Source organism: Mastigoproctus giganteus, chromosome 9 (assembly GCF_048544385.1).
Source record: "Mastigoproctus giganteus isolate SK-2022 chromosome 9, ASM4854438v1, whole genome shotgun sequence".
Lineage (NCBI taxonomy): Eukaryota > Metazoa > Arthropoda > Arachnida > Uropygi > Thelyphonidae > Mastigoproctus > Mastigoproctus giganteus.
Genome location: NC_143583.1, coordinates 102240471 through 102267965, shown reverse-complemented (window position 1 = coordinate 102267965; position 27495 = coordinate 102240471). Strand labels below are relative to the sequence as shown.

General features: G+C 39.0%; 1 protein-coding gene across 1 annotated transcript in view; it reads left to right on the top strand.

Moving 5' to 3' along the window:
• The window catches only part of LOC150080598 (uncharacterized), a 75830-nt gene that overhangs the window by 39166 nt on the left and 9169 nt on the right, over positions 1–27495 (top strand). Inside the window, exons 3-4 of the mRNA XM_090380747.1 lie at positions 15385–15615; positions 19177–19381. Of these exons, the coding sequence (XP_090236873.1) occupies positions 15385–15615; positions 19177–19381 (436 nt within the window). The remainder of the gene's footprint in view (positions 1–15384; positions 15616–19176; positions 19382–27495) is intronic.

The window sequence follows — 27495 nt, the reverse complement described above, 5'->3', positions numbered from 1 at the left end:
ACTGATATGTTCGTTGTCATAAGACTGTCCTCTTAGATTAGCTACATCAATTCCAATTTGTTCAAAGAATTTTAAGACAATGTTGGCAAGAGCTTCTCCAGTGTGACTTGCAGTGAGAATGAAAGTAAGTAAACGTTCAACGCCATTATTATCTGATATTCCAACATAGCGAAGAACTACAGTCAGCTGATTAGCGTGAGAATTGTCGGGTGTTGAATCAACACTTAGAGAAAAGTATTTGGTTTCCTTGATTTCTTCTACAATGGTTTTCAATACTTTTATTCCCACAATCTCTATGACTTCCTCATATATTGTTGAAGATAGATATGAAGCTTTTCCTCGTCCTTGATTACCAAATTTTGCTATATGAGAACTAAGAAAAGGATCATACTCAGCAAGTAATTCAAGTGTCCCAAGGTAGTTGCCATTCTGCTGAGTATTAAGTACTTCTGTATCACCACGAAATGCTAATCCACGATATGAGAGAAACTTCATAGTCGAAACTACTCTTTGCAGTACTTTTGCCGAGTATTGTTTTCCCTTTGTGAATTGGATTTCCAATATTGAATCAATTCGTCCAAGTGCTTTTCGTCTAGAAATCCATGTCATCATAGAGATCCGATGTCCAGAACTGTTCTCATGTTCTGTAATCCGTGTAGAGGCATGTTTCCAGGCTGAAAATCCACCATCGGAAAACTGGGTTTTTGATCCATGTATACCATCAAAGAGAACACAAGCAAAGCAATATACATTTCCTGTTGAGGGAGAATAAATTAGTCATTCCCTTTTAATTTTATCACCAGTTATATGTTTTCAGAATATCAATGAACATGAAACTTTTCTTTTCTGATCAGAGTATTGTCTTTCGGATAAAGAAAAGCATCATCATGGTGCTGGCATTCCACGAGACCTTCTTTACACCAAAAGTCACGTACCACCTTTGTTATATTTGAGTTTGTTCACAAACCAATGGCATCTTGATACTTAGATCCCCGGTCATCTTTTATCTGGTGGACAAACAGCATCAACTCCTGTGGCATTTTCATCATCAGAGACAGTTTGAACTTCTAGTGCCTCAGCCATTTTTCCGTCATTGGATGCATTTGTTGTTTGCTCTGTTCGCTGTTCTGCTGCTGCCTTGCGTTTGAACCCAAGATCAAATAAGTTTGGAGATTAACTGAGCAGTTCTTTATGCTTCTGCGTCTTCTCTTGTTTTCTTTTGCTTGCTCCACTCTCATGATTAATCTGAAAGGGTCAAACAATTGGTAAATATTGATTTAACTGAATTATATTTATTCAACTTACTTGCTGACACGACTCAACGGAACCGACCAGCGGCACAAATAAAAATACAGTTTCTCGAAGCATACAGCTTGGCGAGCTCAGAGAGCCTTTGCCTGAGAGAGGCACTGGTCGAAACCAGAAGAGATGCGGCTCAAAGTAGGCTCTAGCTGAAATCTAACTAGGTCTTTGCCTCTCCCGTCGATGACGCGAGGAACTTTAATGGGCTTTTTTCACTCCGTGGCTGAGTTAGTCGGTCTCAGGCATAGATAGCAAGGTTCTTCTCCCAGTAACTGGGGTTTTTTCGTCCAGCAAAACAGGCAGATCGACCATAGAACATGCGCAATTTACAGACACAAATACGGGTTAATGTATTTAATTACGGGCAACCCTAAAAATAATAATAAAATAGGTCCTTGTCTCAAATCAACGTAGGCAGGCCTTAATTGGCCGAATTATTGAGCCTAATAATACTGATTAAGGAAGGTTAATATTTAATAATACACTGGTAAAATGCACATCATTAATATTAAACTTAATTTAGCCATCAATAAAACATGATAAAATGAAATTGATATAAATTAGTCATTATACTAAAAAGCCTTAGCAAACTGAATAAAGTCTGCCTTATTGGCAACCACTCTTAAATCTCTATAAAAAATTAATCACAACAGTCAACAGTTTATCATATACGTGATATACACTGGTTTACACAACTTAAGGACCAACACTATTTCTAAAGGTTACAACCACAAAATCTTTACTTAAGGTACACTTTACTGATGGGAGTAGACTCAGTCTCAGCAGCGATTCTGGACGTCAGCTAATCTGCCGAGAGCTTGGCACACTTATATCACTCAGCAAACATCACTGAAAGGGATCGATATAGCGGTCGAGGTGTTCTCGTCTGGGGAGGCGTTATCTTGGATGGACATGCACAACTCCAGATACTGGAAGGCGGTATTGTAACTGGTGCACGCTACGGTACTGAGGTAATCCTTCCCCATGCGGGTCTATTCCCAGGTGCAATTGGCCCCTAGTTCGTGTTTATGGATGATAACGCCACATCCCATCGCACTGCAGCTGTTGATATGCTTTGCTTTTGGAAAGTGAGGATATTGTTCATTTGGACTGGCCTGTCCGTTCTGCTTTTCTAAATCCCATCGAACACATATGGGACGCTCTGTACTCTGTATTCTGTTTACCCTCTAAAGATGGCGCTGACAGAGGAATGGACGACGTTACGGCAAGAACTTATTCACCCCAGGGGCTCACATCTGGTGAGTATGGGCATGGCACACCCAGGGTCCTGAGCTGGATATCATGATTCTTCTCTTTCTTGGTGATTCCCTTTTCTCTCTCTCTCTCTCTCTCTCTCTCTCTCTCTCTCTCTCTCTCTCTCTCTCTCTCTCACTCTCTCTCTCTCTCTCTCAGGGTGGCTCAGGATTTTTTTTTTTTTTTTTTTGCTGGTTCGGCATAAGCCTCAGGCTTCCTTGCACCATATAGCTAATACTAATAATAATAATAATAATAATAATAATAACATCGTTATCAGTATGGGCAGGTGGTTCAAAGCCTGCATCGACAATAGGTGTGGCCACATCGTGATGGTTCGACTGTTGATGATCCTGCTCAGATAGCAAACAAACTGAAGAAGTATTTTGCATCTACATTCACACATGAGGAATTATTAAGGTTTGAAAATGGCAGAAGGTTATCAAATTGTAGCAGGATACTTAATGATTTTGTAATAACTGAAAGCAAAGTGGAGGAGAAATTGTTGAAGTTAAACATAAGAAAAGCACCTGGGGTGGATGGGATCTATCCAGTTATATTAAAGGAGGCGGCAAAGCAACAAAGCAAACCCTTAGCCATAATTATGAGAGCATCCTTGGACTCAGGGGAGGTTCCCACGGACTGGAGATGTGCAAATGTATCCCCAATTCACAAAGGAGGATCGAAGGGTGACACGAGTAATTACAGACCAGTTAGTTTAACTTCTGTTCCGGGTAAAATAATGGAGTCACTGGTTAAAGATGTATTGCAGGATCATCTAGACAAGACTGCAGCAATAATTCAGACACAGCATGGGTTTGTAAAGGGAAAGTCTTGTCTGACAAATTTGATAGGATATTATGATGTGGTTACAAAGGAATTGGATGCAAAAAATAATTTTGATATCATATATTTGGATTTCAGGAAAGCTTTTGACACCGTTGCGCATGGAAGACTATTGTACAAATTGGAGCAGAATGGTATTAAGGGTAAGTTGCTACAATGGATAAGAGGATAGTTAAGTGGGAGAAGACAGAGGGTGGTAATCAATGGGTGCTGCTCTTCGTGGACTAATGTTATTAGTGGAGTCCCACAGGGTTCGGTGTTGGGTCCACTGCTGTTTTGTATATTTATCAATGATATTGATGAAGGTGTATCAGGCTTAATGTCGAAGTCTGCAGATGATACAAAGTTGGCAGGGTTGTTAATGACAGTAATGGCAATGTGCTACTGCAACAGGATCTAGATAATTTGGGTAGATGGGCTAAGAAGTGGCAACTGAAGTTTAACCTTGACAAATGCAAAGTACTGCATATGGGTAGAAGTAACCCCAGAGAAACGTACCAACTGTGTGGTGTTACACTTAAGGTGGTAGAAAATGAAAAAGACCTGGGAGTAATTGTGCAGTCAGATATGAAGTTTTCTGAGCAATGCAGACAGGCTGCCAGGGCAGGTCATGGGGTTTTGTCAATGATATATAGGAATTTTGCTAGCAGGGAGAAGGAGGTGATTGTCCCTCTGTATAAGGCAATGGTCAGGCCACACCTTGAGGCCTCCAGACCTGTACGCTGTACAGGTCTGGAGGCCTCATTTTAGGAAGGATATAGATTTACTTGAGCGTGTACAGAGAAGGGCAACAAGATTGGTGAGGGGAATGAAGGGATCCTCTTACCAAGAGAGGCTTAAGTTCTGCAAATTGCAGTGGCTGGAGACTAGGCACCTGCGCGGTGATCTGATTGAGGTGTATAAAGCCTTGAATGGGTTGAGCACGCTGAATTCTGATGGGATCCTTCCACTTGTTCAGATTACGAACCTAAGGGGGCACAAATTCAAATTAAGAAGAGACAGATGTAGAATATATGTGCGGAAATTTGCCTTTAGCCAGCGGGTGGTTAATTGCTGGAACAAACTTCCATCTGTCGTTGTGGAAGTTGACAGGTTAAATAAATTTAAGGAGGAACTGGACATACATTTGGAGGGAATGGTGTGATTTTTTTTGGCTGATGCTGCATAAGCTCATACACTTGCTTTCTTGCATCAAGTGCCACTACTACTACTACTACTACTACTACATCTCCTACTGTCTCCTACTTTGGCAGCGATGCATCTGTATCATGGCAGCCAGTGTATGTTGCCATTTTTTGAATAATGTTCCTCTGTACCGTTTTGTTTCCATTGTTGTGTCGGTGTTGTTTCCTTCATCACATCTGTACCTCACGAGGTTCCTTTGGTATGCTTTTCCCATTCCATGCCACTCCTACGAGAAGCTACAGGTGAAAACCTGAAGGGTTCTTAAATTTTGCACACTAATGTAGTAACATAATATATTTATAAACTTACCGCAGTGATGTAGAAACCAATGTCAGTCTTGTCAAATTTCAAAACAAAAAAATGCCGCAAGAGAGAACGTTTTGCAGGGTTCCAACCAATAAAACAGTCATTCATATTATAAAGTCTGTATGACGTCACAAACCGTCATACAATATATATGTTGTATACATACAGAATGTCCCAAAAATATTGGTACAAACCTTTAGGGGAGGTAGGTAACATTTAAAGGAATGTGAAGCGCATATGAACCCATAACCGGAAATGTCACGGGAAAGTAGTAGCAGAGGCACAAGAAGCAGAAATGACACAAGACAGTAATTAGTGGCAAACATCTATTTGATATAATATTAACAATGGAGTACGAGATGAATGCATTTCATGATGTTACAACAGATGCTCGAAGGTTCCACCACGAGACGCGATGCATCGCGTCCACCAATCCGCAGCATGGATTGGCAGACACGGTCGAACACACATGGATTTTCTTTGACAATAGCAGTAGCGCAGAAGGGTCTCGTCACGAGATCCATTTCCGTCTCCACAGGCGATTCATACACGATAGATTTGAGGGGCTCCCCCCACAGAAAGAAATCAAGGCTCGATAAATCAGGTGAGCGTGGGGGCCAGGCAATCGGTCCACCACGGCCAATCCATCGACGCCCAAAATGCCTGTTCAAATGGTCACGAACACACCTTCCATAATGGGCAGGTGCCCCATCATGTTGAAACCAAATGTTGTATCTGACATTTCCTGGAACATCGTCAAGTAACCCTGGTAGAACTTGTTCAAGAAAGATCTGATATTTAGCCGAGTTCATGCGGCATGGTAACAGGTATGGGCCGACTAAGCAGTCACTGACCATACCTGTCCACACATTTATTGCAAAGCGATGTTGTGCCGCATGGGGGGCTCACACCATGTGGGTTGTCGTGAGCCCACACATGAGCATTGTGCTGATTGAATAAGCCTTTCTGAGAGAAATAAGCCTCATCTGTGAACAAAACATAGGCTAGAAAATCAAGTCTTGAACACTTTCTTGGAGAAACCACTGCGCAAAAGCCACACGTAGAGGATGATCTTGGGGGTGCAGTAACCGAACCCTTTGGAGATGAAAGGGGTGTAAGAAATCGTCGTGCCAGACACTCTGTACACTGCAATGAGGCACTCCTAAGGCAGAGGCAATGCCACGTGTGCTGGTAGTAGGATTATTCTGGACGGCATTCACTACACTTTCTTCCAGGGTGGGATTTCATGTCAAACGTGGTCTGCCCGCACTACTCCTGTTACCTCTAAATGACACATAATCGCACAAATTTTGATGTACACGTGCAAACAAACGATGGTCTGGTACATGTCTGTCTGGGAAGCGTTCTCCATAAATTCGTTGAGCATCTCGTCCATTGCCTTCTGCTAATCCACACACTAAGTGCATGTCTGCCAGCTCACAGTTCGTATATTGATGCATGCTCTTCGTGCGGTGACTACTGCTTGAATGAGTAAACCAGAAAAAATCCCTCTCGCGAACCGAACAGCGCCGTATACCAATTTACGGTGACGTTTCCGGTTATGGGTTCCTATGCGATTCACATTCCTTTAGATGTTAACTACCTCCCCTAGAGTACTCTAGCTACAGTGGTACACCCGGTCAGCCTCCCCGTGGCATGGTCTGGTAACGTCGGGTCCCACTAGGGGCTCGGCGGCTAATAGACCGGAGGAGCAAAGGGCACAACACAATATACAGCACATGGCCCCCACACACTTCAAATCTCTGGCCCCGATACAATGTACACCGGCGGAGATGGGAGAAATCCCAGGAGCCGTTAGACACTAACATACCTTATACCTCCCCTAAACATTTGTACCAATATTTTTGAGACACCCTGTATATATTGTATGACGTATCTATTGTACATAGATATATATATATATATATATATTGTACAGTGTTTCTTTTTGTCATAGTATGTTTACTACAAATATATATACAGTATATTAATTGAACCCTTTTTTAAAATAGATAATTTAGAGTACTTATACTTTGATTGAGCATTCACAAATGAAACTTTTCACTTAATCCCTGGAGGCCCTCCAGCTGGTGGAAACCCCTGGGCTGTAGCCCCTAAAGCCCATGCGTTAATTGGGCCCTGATTGTTATCACGGCATCTCTTCATTTCCGATTGCAAATCACTTCCGATTTAGTCCAAATGGATATGTTTTTTATTTCGAAACCACGGTTGTTCCCAAAAAAAAAAAAAAAAATCTAAGGCAGTTAAGGACAAGAGTAAAGCATATTATGCTTTTCCGATTGGTAGTTTATCCTTCTGATCTTTAACAGGAGAGATTGCTTCTACAGGGATGGGATACACTTAAATAGAAAGGGTGCAAGAATTTTTGCTGATGCTGTCGAGGCAGTGTTAGGTGGGTCGGAAAACTGCTAGTTGGGGGGATACAAGGACTAATAGATTAACAGTAGCCACTGGCAGAGGTGGAAGAGATTCTTGCACTGCTTCTATTGAAACGAGCAGAAACCTGAAAAACAAGATGCAGGATATTTCAGAGACTGCTGGGAGTCATTGCGGTACAAGTAAACACATGGGTTGTGTTAGGGTAGCTAAGAATAGAAACAGGTGCATGTATACCTGCGTGTACACCAATGCTAGGAGTTTGGTAAATAAATTTGATGAATTTGAGGTATTGCTCAAAACATCAAAGGCAGATATTGTTGGGATATCAGAGACGTGGTATCACACAGATATAAGTAATGCGGAACTGGAATTTGGGGAATACAATGTGTATAGAAAGGATAGACAGGACAGGAGGGGAGGAGGGGTTATGCTATTAATTAAGAAACACATAAAGTCCAAGGAAGTGAAGCCAGTCGACATCGATGGCCAGGGCAGTGTCGAGTCAGTTTGGTGTGACATAAGCATAGGGAATTCAAAATTGAGAGTAGGAGTGTGCTATAGGCCTAATGACTCTGATGAGTATAATAAGATATTGTACAGGGAAATAGAGTGGGCCAGTAAATCAGAGAGTCTTATAATGGGGGATTTTAATTTCCCAGATATTGACTGGAATTTGTGGGTTGGTCACTCGCACACTAGCAAGGCTTTTGTGGATTTATTGGATGATTGTTTTCTACATCAGCATGTTCGTGAGGCAACAAGAGGGAGCAATACTCTCATCAACATCGCTGGATAGTGCAGTATCGAGTCACTTTGGTGTGACATAAACATTGGGAGATCAAAATTGAGAGTAGGAGTGTGCTATAGGCCTAATGACTCTGATGAGTATAATAAGAAACTGTACAAGAAAATAGAGTGGGCCAGTAAATTTAGAAACTGTCTGATTTAGAGTCTTATAGTGGAGAATTTATATTTCCCAGATATTGACTGGAATTTGTGGGCTGGTCACTCACACACTAGCAAGGCTTTTGTGGATTTATTAGATGATTGTTTTCTACATCAGCATGTTCGGGAGGCAACTAGAGGGAGTAACACACTCGATTTGATTATCAGTAGTGATTTTTAATGCATTAAGAATCTGCACATAAAGGAACCACTAGGTGGCAGTGATCACAGTGTGCTGAAGTGGGATTTACTCAAAGAGGTAACTACCATTAGGGGTAAAGGGAAGGGTTATTGCTTTCGTAAAGGCGACTACGATGGTCTGAGACAGTATTTAAATTCTATACAGTGGGACCAACTGATGATGTTACCAACAGCGAACTCAAAATGGGAAGCATTCAAGGAACTAATCTTGGAGGCTACCAGGCTTTACATACCAACTAAGAAATATTGTTCAAGGTTTAGGCCTAAATGGTTGTCAGATGAACTAATGAGACATGTGGCAGAGAAGAAAAATGCATGGGATACATACAAATTAATGGGTGACATGGAAGCCTATGATAGATATAAGTTGGTCTGTAACCAAGTCACAAAGGAGATTAGGCAGGCAAAGGCAGACTACGAAAAATCCTTGGCAAAGGAGCCAAGGAAAAATAGAAAAGAGTTCTTTACATATTTAAACTCGAGAAGGAAAGGGATGAATCAGATTGGTCCACTGCATATTGATGGTTCAATAGTTGAGGATCCTGCTCAGGTGGCTAACAATCTAAACGAGTATTTTGCATCTACATTCACGCATGAGGAGTTATTCAGGAAGGAGAATGATGTAGGTAAAGTAAACATTGGCAGTGAGCTGGATGATTTTGTAATAACTGAGAGGAAAGTGGAGGAGAGATTGTTGAGGATAAACATAAAAAAGGCACCTGGGGTGGATGGGATCTATCCAGTTATATTCAAGGAGGCAGCAAAGGAAGTAAGCAAACCCTTAGCTGTAATTATGAGAGCTTCCTTTGACTCCGGGGAGGTACCCATAGACTGGAGATGTGCAAATGTGACCCCAATTCACAAAGGAGGATCAATGGCTGACACAAGTAATTATAGACCTGTGAGTTTAACTTCTGTTCCAGGAAAATTAATGGAGGCACTGGTTAAAGAAGCACTGCAGGATCATCTGGACAAGACTTCAGTTATAGCTCGGACACAGCATGGTTTTGTTAAGGTGATGTCTTGCCCGACCAATTTGATTGGATACTATGATGCAGTCACAAAAGAACTGGATGCAAGGAATAACTTTGATATTATATACTTGGATCTTAGAAAGGCTTTTGATACTGTTGCACATGGAAGATTGCTGCACAAATTGGAGCAGAGTGGCACTGGAGGTAAATTGCTGCTATGAATAAAGAGGTGGTTGAGGGGGAGAAGACAGAGAGTGGTAATCAATGGACACTGCTCATCGTGGACTAATGTTATTAGTGGAGTCCCTCAGGGTTCAGTGTTGGGTCCACTATTGTTTTCTGTATTTATAAATGATATTGATGATGGTATATCAAGCTTAATGTCCAAGTTTGCACACAATAGAAAGGTTGGCAGGGTTGTTAAGACCACTACTGACACTATGCTGCTGTAACAGGATCTGGAAAGGTTGAACAGATGGGCTGAGAGGTGGCAAATGAAGTTTAACATTAACAAATGTAAAGTACTACATATGGGAAACAGTAACCCCAGAGCAACGTATCAACTCTGCGGTACTACACTGACAGTGGTGGAGAATGAAAAGGACCTGGGGGTTATTGTGCAGGCAGATATGAAGTTCTCTGAGCAGTGCAGACGAGCTGGAAGAGTAGCTCATGGTGTCTTGTCAATGATATACAGGAATTTTTCTAGCAGGGATAAGGAGGTGATTATTCCCTTGTATAAGGTAATGGTTAGGCCACATCTTGAGTACTGTATACAGGTCTGGAGGCCTCATTTCAAGAAGGATGTAGAGCTGCTGGAACGGGTACAGAGAAGGGAACAAGATTAGTGAATGGAACAAAGGGTTGCTCTTACGAAGAAAGGCTTAAGTTTTGCAAATTACAGAGTCTGGAGACTAGGCACCGGCGAGGTGATCTGATAGAGGTGTATAAGGCTTTGAATGGTTTGAGCATGCTCAATGCCAATGGGATTCTTCATCTTGCTCAGAATAATCACCTCAGAGGGCATAAATTCAAATTGAGGAAGGACGGATGTCGGATAGATGTGCGGAAATTTGCCTTTGACCAGCGGGTGGTTGGTTGGTGGAACCGACTTCCATCACTTGTTGTTGAAGTTGATAGCCTAAACAAATTTAAAGCTCAACTGGACAGGTATTTCGAACGAACGGAGGGGTGAAATGGGAGTGGTTTTTTTTTTTTTTTTTTTTTTTTTTTTGGCTGATGCTGAATAAGCTTGCTTTCTTGCATCATATGCCTCTACTAATGCTAATGCCAATGCTAATGATCTCTTCTTACAATTATTTTCTACAACTTCTTTGCATTCATAGGTCCTCTGCTGTTCATTCTGGTGGTTTATTGCATCTTCATATAAAGATGGAAGTTAAGTTATTGGCAGTAGTATTGCCCTATTTTTTTTCCAATAGTATTACCCCCCCCCCTTTTACAGTGATTCACTTCAGCTGTTCTTTTATATACAAATATAATAGCAGTAACTTGGTTTTTTTTTTGTATTTATGTATGTATTTGTCTTGGGCAGCACCTGGAACATTAGTTCATCTCCGCCTCGTTTCACTTTTAAATTAGAAGATTCTGCAGAAATGGCCAGAAGTGAACTGGCTGTTTGGCTACCTGGAATCAGCTGGTCGGAAATGCGCCACCATCACCACGGGAAGGTAGAGCAGGGGCAACTAACTGGCGGCAGCAGAAGAGAGGGACGCCAAGAGCCCAACAGAGTACGAGCCAAAAATAGTAAAAAAAAAAAAAAAAAAAAAGGAACTACTGTACACAAGATAACCTCAACAGATTGAGGTGAACACAGATGATACTTTGAGGTTTCAAAGCAAACAATGCAAGTAATCTTTTGCATATTAACATAAATAAGAAAAAAATAAAAATAAAAAACAAGGTCAAAGAAAATAATTAAGGATAACAGTACCATTCAACCGACAAAACTTTACACAAGCATTTTAGCCCAGAAGCAGGCACAAACCTTATAAACAGTTGAGGTTAAATCCAGTACCGGTAAGTCTTGCAGTCATTAGTAGCAAAGTCACAGTCAATCCCCGATAACAAAGTCACAGTCAGTTAACAGCCATCCGAGCAAAGGAGCACAAGAATTTTCATCGCCAAATTGAGTTGTAGTTGTAGGACACTTGTAGAGTTTCAAAAAAAAAAACACAACATTTAAAACAAATAACTTGGTTTTAAATTTATAACAACCGGTCCTTGTGGTCTAGTTCGAATGGACTTGGTAACAGTGCTGTTTATCGGAATTTTATTTTTCCCTCTCGCAATGATGATTTTATATATTTCCTCCTACTATAACGAATCCTATACTGCCTTCCGTTCTATATCCCTTCAATACCTTTTTCGGTTTTCCGAAGGAAATTGATTAGATGAACCTTGAGCAATGCCAAGAAGCCTTCAGGCTCTGATGGCTCATCTAAAGATGAAGTTAAGATGAAACCGATGCTCCAGAGTTAATTGATGTTTGTTGTCATCCTGTTACATTTTCTTATTCTGCCGGTGCTTTCCTTCTGTGTGAAATTTACTTATCATGCACTCAGTTCCTAAACAGGATGGCAAATCACTTCCAATTGTCATCCAATTGTGCTTGCATTGACATGTATTCAACATATTTTAGCAGAATATACTAACAAACGCTTTATACCAGACATTTATATAATGTCACAGCCAGGAAACTATTTCCAACACTGTTATTTAACCTGCCTTGTCAATAATTTAACAGAGCACAGAGAGGAACTCATTTCATCTGTTGCACTGTCCTCACTCAAGGAAGCATTTCACAATGTTGGAAAACATGAATTCAGTGAAATCACTGGACTTGTTTGATGATGTGAGAGCGATGCACATCTGTCCAATTTCGATGGCTGGACTACTCACGATGGCCAACTTTGAAAGCAGTCCGACTGAAATTCCACTTGGAAATGTACATATGGGAGTTTATCTTCCAGGGTGCCATTTCCTGCACTTTTGGTGTTGTCTGGGTAAAGGGTGCTCAGTCAGAAATCAAGAAGCATGTTGAATCCTTTAGGAGGGTCCTCGTGGGTAGCACATTTGGTAGAATCGCCATCCTCCCCACACCAGGTGGAACAGACCTGGTTTTGGGTTTTGTTGATGATGACAGGAATTTTTTTGGGCTCTTTCGACAACATGGCTGAGACAGTCAGTTTCAGGCGAGGGTAGTATGGTTTTTTCTACTAGAAACTGGGGTTTTTCGTCCAGAAAACAGAAAATTGACCACAGAACACATGCAATTTACAGACAGTATACAGAGAGAGAGAGAGAGAGAGAGAGAGAGAGATTTATTGGATGGATATCAGGTACAGTTGTACTTTTTTTGTAATTGTACATCACTTAGAATGCTGGCTTATGGGTGGATTAAACATTTTTCAAGAAGGTCATTAATACACTTGTGTCACACTGCGATCAATGCACAAACTGTCATGTGTTACGTGGTGAACTAGATACAATTGCTACTTTTATTTGCATAACGTATCTGTGTTTTGATACGTAAATAGCATCTAATTTGAATAATTTTTAGTTTCTGAAAATATTATGCAGGTTAGGTGTGGTTTAAGGGCAAAGCAGCGAAAGCTATGAGGTATCAGTATGGTGTGTCTTTAATTACATGTATTCTTTTGTCAGTTTTCTGTTTGTTGCACAAAAAACCAGAGTTTCTGGAAGAAACTTGATGCGACCCTCACCCGAAACTGACCACCTCTGTAACATTGTAGAAAAAAAATTCTTCTTGTCAGTGGTGGGATTCGAACTTCAGCCAGGTTTGGAAAGCCAGTGATTACAACCACTGTGCTACTGTTAGGTAACAAACAAATATATATATATATATATATATATATATATACGGAAGAAAGTGACTTTATTTGGAAAAGTTCTTTCTAACCCTTACAAAAATATGGCTATGAATAACAAGGGAAATGTGAAAAGATCAAAGGTGATGACATTAGCGAATAAAATTGAGTTATTAGATAAAATTTCTAATGGTGAAAGTTTCTCCTCAGTGGCAAAACATTATAAAATCAATGCGTCAACGGTACAATCACTCAAGAAATCGGAAGAAAAAATCACTGTAGTGTCCGTGAAAACGCGCTAATTGCTTCAAAAATCTGCTCTGTAACTCGTGAAGTTAAATTAGCAAAAATGGAAAAAGCTTTAAATCTGTGGATAGAAGACCAAACTCAAAATAAAATTCCATTAAGTTCACTCATCATTCGTGAAAAGGCAAAACTCCTTTATCAACACTTTAGCGAAACTGGTGATAGCACTTCCTTGAATGCTTTCCATTTAGAATTTGCTGTTGGTAATGTCATGATTTGGTCCCATTGTATATAATTTAAAAAATTGTCTCAGATCATCTTAGTCACCTTTATGAAAGCAAAAACCCTTCCCTTTACCTCTGATGGTAGTTACATCTTTGAGTAAATCCCACATCAGCACACTGTGATCACTGCCACCTAGTAGTTCCTTTATCTGGAGATTCTTAATGCATGAAGAATCCCTACTGATAATCAAATCAAGAATACTAAACTCCTAGCATTGGTGTACATGCACGTATACGTGCACCTGTTCTTATTCTTAGCTACCATAACACAGCCCATGTATTTACTTGTTCTTCGATGACTTACAGCAGGCTCTGAAATCCTCAGCACCTTGTTTTCCAGGCTGCTGCTTATATGTATTAAGGTATAACAGTTACGTTTGTAAAATTTAAGTGGTTATATGTATTAAGTTAAAACCTTACGTTTGTAAAATCTAAATAGTTATAATAGATAATAAATTTAATTATCTGTTGCCACCCATGAGGTACGAACTGTAGCACTAGCTGTTTATGGCAAATCACCAATTCTTAAAGCTCTATGAATATTACTGTCGTACTTTACGATCTACATAACAAGGTAAATTATTAAAACACGTAAGTAGTGCTGTAATTTATAGTTTATAATCTTTTGCTGTTACTGCTTACTCTGCTACAAGTTTCATAGAAACTTCTAGTATCTGCTATATCGATATGGAAACAGTGGCTGCAGATTCAAATGCCACTGTCGATGCAATGCCGGCAGAAGTCAACTGTGGTTTCCTATGCAATTACAAGGCCAAGTAAAGAATAAATACACCAACTTAATCAGAAAATGACAAAAAAATACTATACTACTAAATTTAAATCAAAAGTTTTACAAAAACAATAATTTCAAATCAAGAAATAAAAAAGGCCACTTAGCGGCTTTGAACACTTCTGGTTCCTACTAAAAGGGCATCACTGATTGAATTGCTTGATATCAGATACACTCGATACCACAGGAATTGCTTGATATGAGACAAAATACAATAATACAATACAATATTTGTCTGTGATCAGATTTTGAGCTCGAATGCTGACACTAGTTGCAGAGGTGTAACTAGGGTTGCTGGTGCCCAGGGCAAAAAAAAAATGCCATTTGAAAACTGTTCTTTAAAGTTCTGGCTGAATTTTTGCATTTTTTTAACCATAAAAATGGCACCCAAGGGTACATGCCCCACCCTAGTTATGCCACTGCATAGGTGGTAGGTGGGTGCTTGTTTGTCTGTTTTAGTATTAGTGACAAGGCATATTAGGCTGCGAACGTCAATATATAGCATCTGTAAATTGGATGAAAAATCTGGGTTGTTGTTGGGGGGACAGTGGAACACTCAACCAGGAATAACTAACTCAGCAATGAAATTTTTATGGGAAAAAAAGTCCCAAAAAATTTCCCTGCTTGGATGGGATTTGAAGTTATCGTCTTTCCACATGGTGTGAGAGAACAGCAACTGTAACGTGTAGGCTACCACAAGAGAATAATTGGATACCCCATTGTAAGACTTGGTGTTTGATGGAATCACTAATGAGTAATTAATGTACTTATTTTTGTTTTTATTGTTTTTTGTTTTTTAGCGCTGGAAACGAGAAAATGACTTATTACCACTTTACCAAAGGCGATCACCTCCTCAGAAACCAGACCATAATATGACTAATGATAAATTTAATGAAGCATCATGGCAAACTTTCCAGGCACAACTGATTCCATGTCTGAATTGTAACCGGACATTTTTACCAGATCGCTTGACTGTTCATCAACGAAGCTGCAGAAGTCCTGGATCGAAGAATGGAGCTACTGTAACTGAGGTTAGAGTATAAACTTTATCTTTGTTTTAACAAGACTAACTTAATCCAGATTTGTGGATACAATATATTAATACTTTTTGTCAGTAAGTATATTCATGGATTACTGTTAATATTACTTATTCATAGGACGAGAACAACATTGTAGCTATAAATGATTTTGTTAATATCAAAATCATTATAGTTAAACCAGACACTTGTTGAAGCTGAAAACTTTATCAGCATTGACATCCTTAGAGGCCTTTCCCAACTTCAAGGTTAATGTAGAGAAAACGTTACTGCAATTTCATCGACCTGCATATGAAAACATGACTCCTTAGGATTTTCATGAAATTTACTTTACAGTCATTTAGAAAGGTCTGTTAAGTCATTCCAACTTTAAAGGAAATCTAGCCAATGGAAATTCGGTAATTATTTTGTTGTATGTATCTTCGATTTATCTACACGCTACCTTATAGAATTTATTTGGACATTTCAACATTTGAAAAAAACGAGTTTAATGAACAAGTTACAGTGTAGACTCATCTTTTCTCCAAATGACAGCATCGGTCCATTGGAGCACTTCCCAGTTTGTTATAGCAGCAGGAATTTGTGTCTGTTCTTCCTTCTGTGTATTGTTGTTGTTAAGTTTCATGAGCATCGGCAACTAAGGCCATGTTGCTCCATGTATACTGTCTGTAAATTGCATGTGTTCTGAGGTCAATTTTCTGTTTGCTGGACACTGGCTAAAGGCAAATTTCCACACATCTATTCTACAACCATCTTTCTTCAATTTGAATTTAGCATTGAGCTTGCTCAAACACCTCAATCAGATCACCTCACAAGTGCCTAGTCTCCAGGTGCTGCAACCTGCAGAACTTAAGCCTTTCTTGGTAACACCAACCCTTTGTTCCACTCACCAATCTCTTTGCCCTTCTCTGTACTTGTTCCAGCAGCTCTACATCCTTCCTAAAATGAGGCCTCCAGACTTGTATGGAGGCCATATTATAAGAGAGAGTGGGTGGGTGATTGTGGGAACCAACTTCCATCTGTTGTTGTGGAAGTTAACAACTCAAATAAATTCAAGGCAGAATTAGAAAAACTTTTGGAGTGAATGGATGGGTGAAATGGGAAGATTCTTTCTTTTTTTTTTGGTGGATTCTGCATAAGCTTGCTTTCTAGCATCATATGCCTCTATTATTGCTAATGCTAAATCAGCCACATTGTGAAAAAGACCCATAAAAATTCCTCCCACCCTTGATGGATTTGAACTCAGGTCTTTTCCACCCGGTGTGGGGAGGATGGCGATCCTACCAACTATGCTACCCATGAGGGCCCTTCAGTGTAGTTGCCAGTTCAAGTTGCATAGAGGTTTATTGGGTGCACTATGATTAAGTGTTCCAGTTCATCCCAAAGGTATTTAAATTGGATTTGTGTATGAAATCTGGACCTGCCATGGAAGTTAGTAGACTTTGATTTAGTTAAACTAAGGTTTTACTCTGCTAACTATATGGGATGGAGTAGTATCACATTGTAATATGGTGAGGATCCTTTCTATAGAACTGCTAGAGTATGGGCATTGATGGACAAAAAATCTGTCATGCATATTATATGCTCTTATGTGTCATGCTCTAATGTAATGTTCTACCTGGACATCACTCAGATTGCTTTTACTATTTTAACATGGGATTGGCATTTCTATGCCTCTTTTTTCTTTTTTTTGCATATAAATAATAAATAAATTTTCTGTTTATACTCCGGGACGACCAAACGGTCAGAGGAGTTTTACAAGATACACAGAATGCAAGAAACAGCACTGTATTCAGCAGTCACGGGCTTTAACCCCGGTCACTCAAGGCACATGTACTTACGCACCCGCGCGCCTGACCACTAGGCTACGGCGGCCTCACTTGGATAATTCTATCTTAATTTTGAAAATACAGGATGATTATAAAGTCCTTGACCCTTAAAAATTAATAATTAATAATAAAGAATCTCCAGAGAAAAATATGATTTTCAAATGCACATGTCATATTTAAAGGTTTTTTGAGGCAAAAAAAAAGTTACAAATTTTGGTATTGGAAGGCCAAAGTAAGTTATATTTATCAAATCTAATATACGTTGGCTTTTTACATTGGATTTCAAAATGTTCAGTGTGTCCACTATGCTAATCTGTAAATTTAGAATATGTGGCATAGCACTGTTGACTAGTAGTGCATCCAGGAATTTTTTTCCTTTGGGTGGAAAGAAGATCATAGCCTCTGCCTTGATGTAGAGAAGATTCAGTTTTTTTTTTTTTCTGATTGGGTTCCTTTTTTAGTTCCTTTTTTCCCAACAGCAGTGTCTTCCCCCACCCCAAATGTATTGCTGTTCTTCACGCTTGCCTGAAGCATGCCAGAAAAGATGGTGTAAACTTTGTATTGAATGCAAAGTTCTCAATTCCAATTCTGCAGCAATTTGGAAAATTGTATGCAATTATCTTCTCCTCTGTGAATGTCACACGGAGCAGATTCTATGATTAATTTCATAGTCAACTCTGAGTTGTTGTTATAGTATGGTTTTTAGGCCCAGGGACCACTTAGACAGGGTTAAAAAGGGTTTTTTAATCAGGTTTTTTCCTGTATGAAAATTTTGGTATTGGAAGGCCAAAGTAAGTTATATTTATCAAATCTAATATTTTCCAGAAAAAAAACTGTGCTACCACTTGCCTGAGATCAATTAACTCACCCAAGTTGTGAAAAAGGCCCATAAAAATAACTCGCATTATTGACAGGATTAAACTCAGGTCTTTATCACCAGGCGTGGGGAGGATGGTGATTATTCTAACCCCGGGGGCTCACATCTAGTGAGTATGGGCTTGGCAAACCCAGGGTCCTGAGCTGGATATCATCATTCTTCTCTTTCTTGGTGATTCCTTTCTACTTCTCTCTCTCTCTCTCAGGGGGTAACTTGGGAATTTTTTTTTTTTTTTTTGGCTGGTGCAGCATAAGCCTCAGGCTTCCTTGTACCATATGGCTATTAATAATAATAATAATAATAATAATAATAATAATATCAACTGTGCTATCCCATAATGGCTCTACTTTGAATGACTATGCTTATTTTACTATGAAGCTAATAGTGGATACTATAATTTCCTAATGGATGTCAATTTTCGTTGTGGGAGTGAACTAGTAACACTCTGTCTTTTGGATATGTTGTGAAAACAATGCAAAAGTGACAATTCCACATACAATGTTGCTGAAACATTCTCTTACTCACAATTGTCCAGCTCCTGTAGGTAGCACAGTTGGTATAATCGCTGTCCTCCCCCATGCTGCATGAAAAAGACACTGAGACTGAAGCACCAAATATTCTTAAGAAAACAAGATTTATTTTTACAAGTATACAATGTCAATTTTTTTTAATAATTTTCTTATAATTGTACGCAAAATTTTATAATTTTGCATATAATCGCAAAATTGTGCAATTTGCTTGCTACACTACTGTAGTCAAAAATGTTATTGCTGTTTTGCGTATATACAAATTTTATAAATTCAGTGTTCACTGATCTAAGACTTTTTACCAAAAATTTTGTGTACTTAGGTAAAAGATATATCACATTCTGAACGTACACGGATGGTACCTCGCAGTCCTTTCATGACATGCTACATATGTGGGCGAGAATTTGGAAGCAAATCCATTGGTCTCCATGAACCACAATGTTTGAAGAAATGGCATTTGGAAAATGAAAAATTACCTGAACATATGAGAAGACAAGAACCTGAAAAGCCAGTACCAGTCTTTAAAGGTTCGAATTTTGCTTGTTCTTCTATAAATAGACCTATAATGAGTAGTTTTGTTTGCTCTGATTCTTTATTTTTTTACTTTTTGTGTAAGATTGTATTTTTGCAAGGTCTCATTAAACCTTGGGAGTGTGTTCTACTGAACATAGGGATGAAAAGGGTTCATATACACAGAAGTCTGGAAATGCTTCCTTTCCAAGTTATAGCCTATTTTCTTTCTTTTTTTTGTAGAGTGAAGGTAATTATGCCCATCAATAAGTTAGATGACTGATAAATTTTAATCTTTTGCATATCGGATGCCATTGTATATGCATGAAGCTTTTTATATAAATCTATTACTCTTTCTGTATGCAGCAACTGTTTTTAAAGTGAATTTGTTGTCATTGGTTTTCTTGATGTTGTCTTGTAAGTGAATCAGTATTCCTGTCATTATTTTCAGTCTACATTTTATATTTACCATGACCATGAATAATCTATAATGTAATGCTGAAATGGGAGCTGTTCATTTAATTTATGAACAAAAAAAATCTGTCATATTAAAGTTACTTGAGAACAATCCATCCATCTACATTATGTTGATAGATTGCATGTTTTCTCTGGTTTTCCGAGTTTTCTGGATGGAAAACCTAAGTTTCCTGGATAAAAACCTTGCTATCCTCACCTGAGAGTGGCTAACCAAGCCAATAAGTGAAAAAAGCCCATAAAAGTTCCTCGTGTCCTATATGGGATTTGAACCCGGGCCTTTTCCACTTGGTGTGGGGAGGATGTTGATTATAACTACTGTGCTACTTGTGCATTCTTCGTTTGTGGATAAGTGAACAGGAACAGGAACAGGAGTGAAGTTTAGTGTCTCTAGTGGGAAACTTTTCTGCCACAACGATGTTCAACCAAGCATATTTTTGCAACCATCCATCAGCTGCAAAACTCTATTTATATCATGAACAGTGAGTGCAAACACTCTCACAAGATGATTTTCGTACGCTTCATGTTTTGTCAATGACTTCTACAGCAGTACATTAAACCTTCTTTTCTCAAATAAATCACAATTCACAAAGAGATGTCATTAAGAATTTTTACAAGAGTCATCCAGTCTCAGCATTAGCAGCAGTTAAACTGGAACATTTAATTTGGTATCTAAGTGATCATTTTCCCTGTTACCTGTGCTCAATAGCCAAAGTTACATTGATTTCATGGATAAGGAACTACCTGCTGGAAGAAGTTACTTTTGAAACATGAGGGCAGATGTTTCATAACCCCAGGGGCTCTCATCTGGTGAGACCACCACCACCACACAGAGAGAGAGAGAGAGAGAATGTGCAGAAGGGAATCACCAAGAAAAGAATTGATGATATCCAACTCCTCAGGACCCTGGGTGTGCCAAGCCCATACTCGCCTGATGTGAGCCCCTGGGGTTGCACAAGTTTGTCAAGAATGATTGTCAAACAATTCAGAAAACTCTGGGTATGTTTGAACATGTTCTACAATTTACAGGAAGGCACTCTGAGACATGTATTCTTGCTTGTGGAGGCCATTTCAAACACTGGCTGCGATAACGTAAAGGAAAGTTCTCTCTGGTCCTTTATAGTGTGAATTAATTACTTTAATAAAAAAAAAAATTCACTTGACAAGCTTCATTACCTTTACCCTATGATAAAAAAGAAAACAGTCTATAAATTGGAAGGGAAGCATTTCCAAACCTATGTTCATATAAACTTTTTTTGTGAACCTTTCAAAAACACTTTTCTTGTGTAGCATCCATGTTTACTCAGAAAAGAAATGTAAATTTGGAATAACACTATATCAGATTTATTAACAATGTTTAAGTTCATAACAGAACATAACAGTATTAATCTTTGCTACAAGTAAATAAGAAGCTAACAATCACAAAAACTAGAAACTCTCCTCGAGTTAATGAAACTAAGAACCAGATGTAGTCACATATCAACTTCATCCCACCTTTCTTGATACCTCTTCTTCATTGACTGTAAGGCTGGTGGAATCTCTCTACATGCTCTTCACAAGCATTGCCCAGGTGTAGTCTGAAAAAATCCAGATGAGAGTGCAAGAATGCACTTCATTGATGTTTTGCATCCCATTTTTCTGTAATTTTCAACCAACTTGTCAAATAGTTCTTTTATCATTTCATTTTAATGTAACCACCACAAGGTGAAATGACTGCTAGGGTCAAGGAGTATTGAGGGGACCCAATGTGTGCTATGAAAATCCTCCCCAACATCATTATATCTTCATCATCAGCCTGCATTGTTGACATTTGCCAGGATGGATCCATGGATTCATGCCCCCCGTGGTCATTTTTCTTATATAATTTTTTTTGAGGAATATAAAAAAAATATATATCCAAAATAATATATAATTTCATCTGAATTTGCTTCACTTGCACCTAGTGAAGTGAAGTGTTTCTTGCTGAATTGGAATATCAACATCTTGGATAGGTGATAATTCATGTGTTTCAGTTTCTTCATCAATAGTAGTAAAGCTAGAGGAAATCGAAGTCGATGGACCTGGCTGTGGCTGGATGTCCAGAAACCTGGTAATCAAACTTGTTGCTTTTTTATTTGGTCGCTTTTCATTTTTTTCCCCCTTTTTCTGTATTCATAACCAGAGAGTCATTTCCTTCCATCAGACATCTGAGAAATATTGAAAAAAAAGTTTTAAATTAAAAATTCCATATTTGTTAATATGAAATACCACAAAACACATACTTTGCTACATCGAACTTTTAGTATCCTTAGTCTTTGCCGTCTCTTTTAGTGTTTACAGAACACTGGTCTTTACCCACCTCTTCGTCTCTGCCACCGTGGTGCAGTACACCACTTGCATCACCGAGTTGGCACGGCTCTGATATTATCAGTGAGAAACAGCAGGAAGCAGGACTTGTCAGACCAGGAAACTTTTTTCCGCCCTTTGTTGTCCAATGTTGGTGTTACTGAGCCCATTGTAATATTCCTTCTTGTTTTTTGCTGATAGAGTGGAACTCAGTTTGTTAATCCACTGCGATATCCCACCCATGACAAGGTATGATGAATTGTGCATTCTGAAATGCTGTTTTGGTAACTACTGTTGTACTGGGGTGTTATTTGACCAACTGTAGCTTTTCTGTTACTCTGCATAAACAAACCTCATCCTTTGTTTGTCTCTTGTATCAACTAGCTGTTTTTGACCACAGCGGTTAGCTGGATATTATTTGGTTATTGGACCAACCTTGACACGCCCAAGCCTTTGCTGCCTGCTATATATTGCATGGTATTCTGTTTGCTATGTAATGCATGTAATGAATATGTGATGTTGTTAATGAAGGAGTACTCTTATTTCACGAAAAGGTAAGCATACCTTATAAAGTAGCCACGTGCTGTACATATGTTGGCATTCGAGGATTCCAGTGTTGGCATTCGAGGTGAGCGGATGCACTTCGTCAGCACTCCTCAGTTAAGTGGATTGTTGATTAGTGCTTTTAAATATTTGATTTATTTAGATATTGTTGGATTATTTTGTTATAGGTTTTCCTGTAACAGTTTGATTTTAATAATATTATAGATATAATTTTTTAAAGTTAATTTTCATTGTTATTTAGCTAATTTTATAATGGTAGTTACGAGATCTGCCTTAAACATGTCACATGATATCGTGAATCACACGGAAATAGCCGATGGCAATTTACGGGCGAGTCATGATTTAATCCGTTGCGAAACCTGTGGAATGTTTTCCAAGGTCGACCTGGTGACTAATCATAGCTCACCTGGGAATTCTTTTCTTTGTGATTGATGTAAGGAGTGCACCGATCTTAAATTACAATTTGGTGCACTGATGGAACAATTTCAGTCCCTGAAAAAACGGGTGCTTGCCCTCGAGAATAATGCATCTGGGAGCTCGTCAGGGACTCAAGACTCCAGCAATCTACCAAGTGATGCACACTTGATTCGGGCCTCAAAACAGAAAAACCAAGTGCAAACTACTCTGGTTAAAAAGGACATTGTTTTATTAGGAGACTCCATTGTCAGGGAAACGGGGAATATTTTTTGTAATAAGGATAGGTGGAGTAGAACCAGGGTATGTCTGCCGGGAGCAACATTAATGATGTCACCAACAGATTGTCAGATTTTAAGGGGGGGTAAAGAGAATATTATTATTCATGTGGGGACTAATGATATTAAATATACATGATCTGATGATTTGTTGGAAAAATACAGGACTATGCTGAGGAAATGCCGTGAGCTAGGCCACAATGTCTATGTGTCTGCAATTCTGCCCAGACACGATAGGAGGGATTATATGTTAAAAGCCTTGTGGATTAACTCAAGACTTGAAGGACTCTGCAAGGCTTTAGGGGGGAAATTTCTATCAGCTTGGCCCACACTTGTAGGTAGAAGGAATTTGTTTTGTAGAGACGGATACACTTAAACAAAGGTGGCGCAAAAGTTTTTGCCAGTATTATTGAGGATACTTTAAAAGTTCGGGGAAACTGCTAGTTAGGGGGGCTGTGGGTAATACTGACACGCGTTTATCTGATAATATTGGTCAAAGTAACTCTTGCATATACCTCAAGAGTTCTTATCTGTTACCCCAAATGGACATATTATCTAGATGTTCTAGGAACAGAAACGTTTCAAGTGAGCAGGTAGCTAATGCCAGGGAAGAGAGCCTAAAAATCTTCAAGGGTTGTGTTAGGGTTGTTAAATATACAAGAACAGTAAGTCTTAATTGTTTATACAGTAATGTTAGAAGTGTCATCAATAAAACGAGCGAATTGGAACTGCTGGTTAAAACAAGTAACGTGGACATAATAGGGCTTACGGAGACGTGGTGCCACCTGGAAATTGGGGATGATGAGTTTCAGTATGGCTTGTATAATGTATTTAGCAAGGATAGGGTAGATAGAAGGGGTGGTGGGGTAATGCTTCTTATCAGAAGCAGCCTGAGTGCGACAACAGCTTTCCCAGATTCAGACATTTCACATGCTAGGATAGAATCTGTATGGTTTGAGATAGTTGGAAACAAAGGTATAATGCGAGTAGGAGTAATCTACAGACCAGGTGATTGTGAAGATTATGACGAAAGCCTCTACATGCAAATGGAATGGGCAAGTAAGCGTCAATGTCTTATTATGGGTGATTTCAATTTGCCTCTAATTGATTGGAGTAAATGGAAAGGAAATTCGACATGGGGACAATATTTTTAAATCAACTAGATGACTGTTATTTGTATCAACATGTCAGGGAAAGTACTAGAGAAAAGAATATCCTAGACCTCACAATCACCCATGAATCAGATGACATAACAGGGGCGGACAGTAGAGGAACCAGTAGCAGGAAGTAATCACGGAGTTCTACGGTAGAGGATGATGAGAGAGGTAGCAGGAGTAAAAGGCAAAGGAATGGGTTTTAATTTCAGAAAAGGAAATTTTGATGACTTAAGGTACTACATGGCCTCTATTAACTGGGTAGATATTGCGCAGAGAATGAATACAATTGAACTGTGGTGTGCTTTTAAAACATTAATCACAGATGCCTTGAATATGTATATACCATTAAAAAAATACTCCCTGAGGAGGGTTCCAAGTTGGATGAATAGTGAAGTTGCCACATTACTTGAGCAGAAAAAGGTGGCACGGAAAAGTTATAGAGCAATAAAAAGTACTGAAGCCTATAGCAGCTACAAGGTGATCTGTAATAGAGCCCCAGAAAAGGTTCGACAGTCAAAGGCAGTTTATGAGAAATCACTAGCAAACAGAGCAAAGAGGGGGGATAAGGAATTCTTCACATATATAAATGCCAAGAAGAGCAGGACAAACCAGATCGGACCTTTACGTAAAAGAAAGGGGATAGTATTAAATACACCAGCTGCCGTTGCAGATGAACCCAACAGTTATTTTGCATCGATATTTACAAATGAAAAACCTTTTGTGGCAATGGGAAATTTTGGGAGCAAAGTTGAAAAATATGTAATTAATGATATTGAAATTTCGCAGGATTATTTAATGAAAAAAAAAAAAAACTTTCGAGCCTACAGGCCAGTAGGGCTCCTGGAGTTGATGGAATATACCCTATAATTTTAAGGGAGGCGGCAAGTGAGTGCATTGAACCATTGAGGCTAATTATGCGAGCAGCACTAGACTCTGGGGAGATTCCCTTGGATTGGAAAAGTGCCAATGTATCTCCAATACATAAGGGTGGCTCTAAGAGTGAAGTGGGAAATTATCGACCTGTCAGTCTGACTTCAGTGGTAGGGAAAATCATGGAGGCAATGATCAAGGGTGGAATTCATGATCATTTGGATTGAATTGAAATTCTGAAGGATACTCAGCATGGTTTTGTAAGGGGAAAATCATGTTTAACAAATCTGGTTTGCTATTTTGAAAGGGTCACTCACAAGCTGGATTTAGGGAATAATTTCGACATTGTTTATTTAGATTTCAGCAAAGCTTTTGACTCAGTCTCACATGAGCAGTTGCTTTATAAGCTGGAACAATTTGGAATCACTGGGAAAATCCTTAGATGGACAGCAGATTGGTTTCAGGGAATTAGGCAGAGGGTTGTGATAAATGGCTATTCCTCAGATTAGGTTGATGTAAGAAGTGGGGTTCCCCAATGATCAGTATTAGGACCACTGCTGTTTTTAATTTTCATAAACGACATTGATGAAGGGATAGAGGACGTGATGTCTAAATTTGCAGATGATGCTAAAATTGGTAGAGTAGTTAATGATCACTGTCAAGCTGAGCTTCTTCAGAGAGACCTAGATAGACTTCTGGAATGGTCAGGAAAATGGCAGCTATGCTTTAATCCAACAAAGTGTAAGGTATTACACCTGGGAAACAGTAATCCAAAAATAACTTATTCACTTGGTGGAGTTCAACTAAACTCAGTACTGGAGGAAAGGGACTTGTGTGTTACGATATGGTCAGACATGAAATTCTCTGAGCATTGTAAACAGGTTGCAAGGAAGTCCCATGGTGTCCTATTGATGATCTATCGAACTTTTGCAAGTAGAGATAGGGACGTGATAATCCCATTATATAAGGCTTTTGTTAGATCACACTTGGAATACTGTGTTCAAGTATCTAGACCGCACCTAAAGAAAGACATCGAGCTTCTTGAAAGGGTGGAAAGACGGGTAACTCGCCTGTTGAGATCGGCCAAAGGGCGTCCTTATGAAGAAAGACTTCGAATATGTGGGTTGCAGAGTTTGGAAACTAGACACCTTAGAGGATTTAGAAGACACCTTAGATTTGATTGAGATGTTTAAGGCTCTGAGAGGCATCAGTACAATGAATGAGGACAGAATTTTCAAGGTTATAAATTATGCTAGAACTAGGGGACATAAATTCAAGTTACGGGGGGAAATGTTTAGATTGGACTGCAGGAAGTTTTATTTTAGGCAGCGAGTTATAAATTACTGGAATAAGTTGCCTACATGGGTGGTAAAGGCTGACAGTTTGGGGAAATTCAAAGGTCATCTGGATAGTACCTTCTGGTCAGGGTAGCGCATAGGATGATAGGTTTAATTTCCTTTTCTTTTACTAATTATTATTATTTATTTATTATTACTAGACACTTAGAAGTTATAGTATGGCTTAAAGTACTGTTTTATTGGACTAAATTCAAAAAAATAGCAAGGGCTTAATTTTTCAGTACTCACCTTGATCAATCTGCAATTGTTATGGTTTGAAGGGCAAGAAGTGACTAGCTTTAAGGTGATTGGTTTTTAAATTAACTGGTGGATAAATAGTAATTATGATGGAAATGGGATTAAAATATGCGCAAGGAAGTAGAAGTGCACTAACTCCGTCCTTGGTTGTCATTAAATTGGGTTAAATTGGGAATTGGCTTATCCACTATTTAGAGATTCCCAATTTAACCCAATTTAATGACAACCAATGACGGAGTTAGTGCACTTCTACTTCCTTGCGCATATTTTAATTCCATTTCCATCATAATTACCATTTACCCACCCCTTAATTTAAGAACCAATCACCTTAAAGCTAGTCACTTCTTGCCCTTCAAACCATAACAATTGCAGATTGATCAAGGTGAGTACTGAAAAATTAAGCCCTTGCTATTTTTTGAATTTATTATTATTTTTTTATCATTGTTTTATTTAT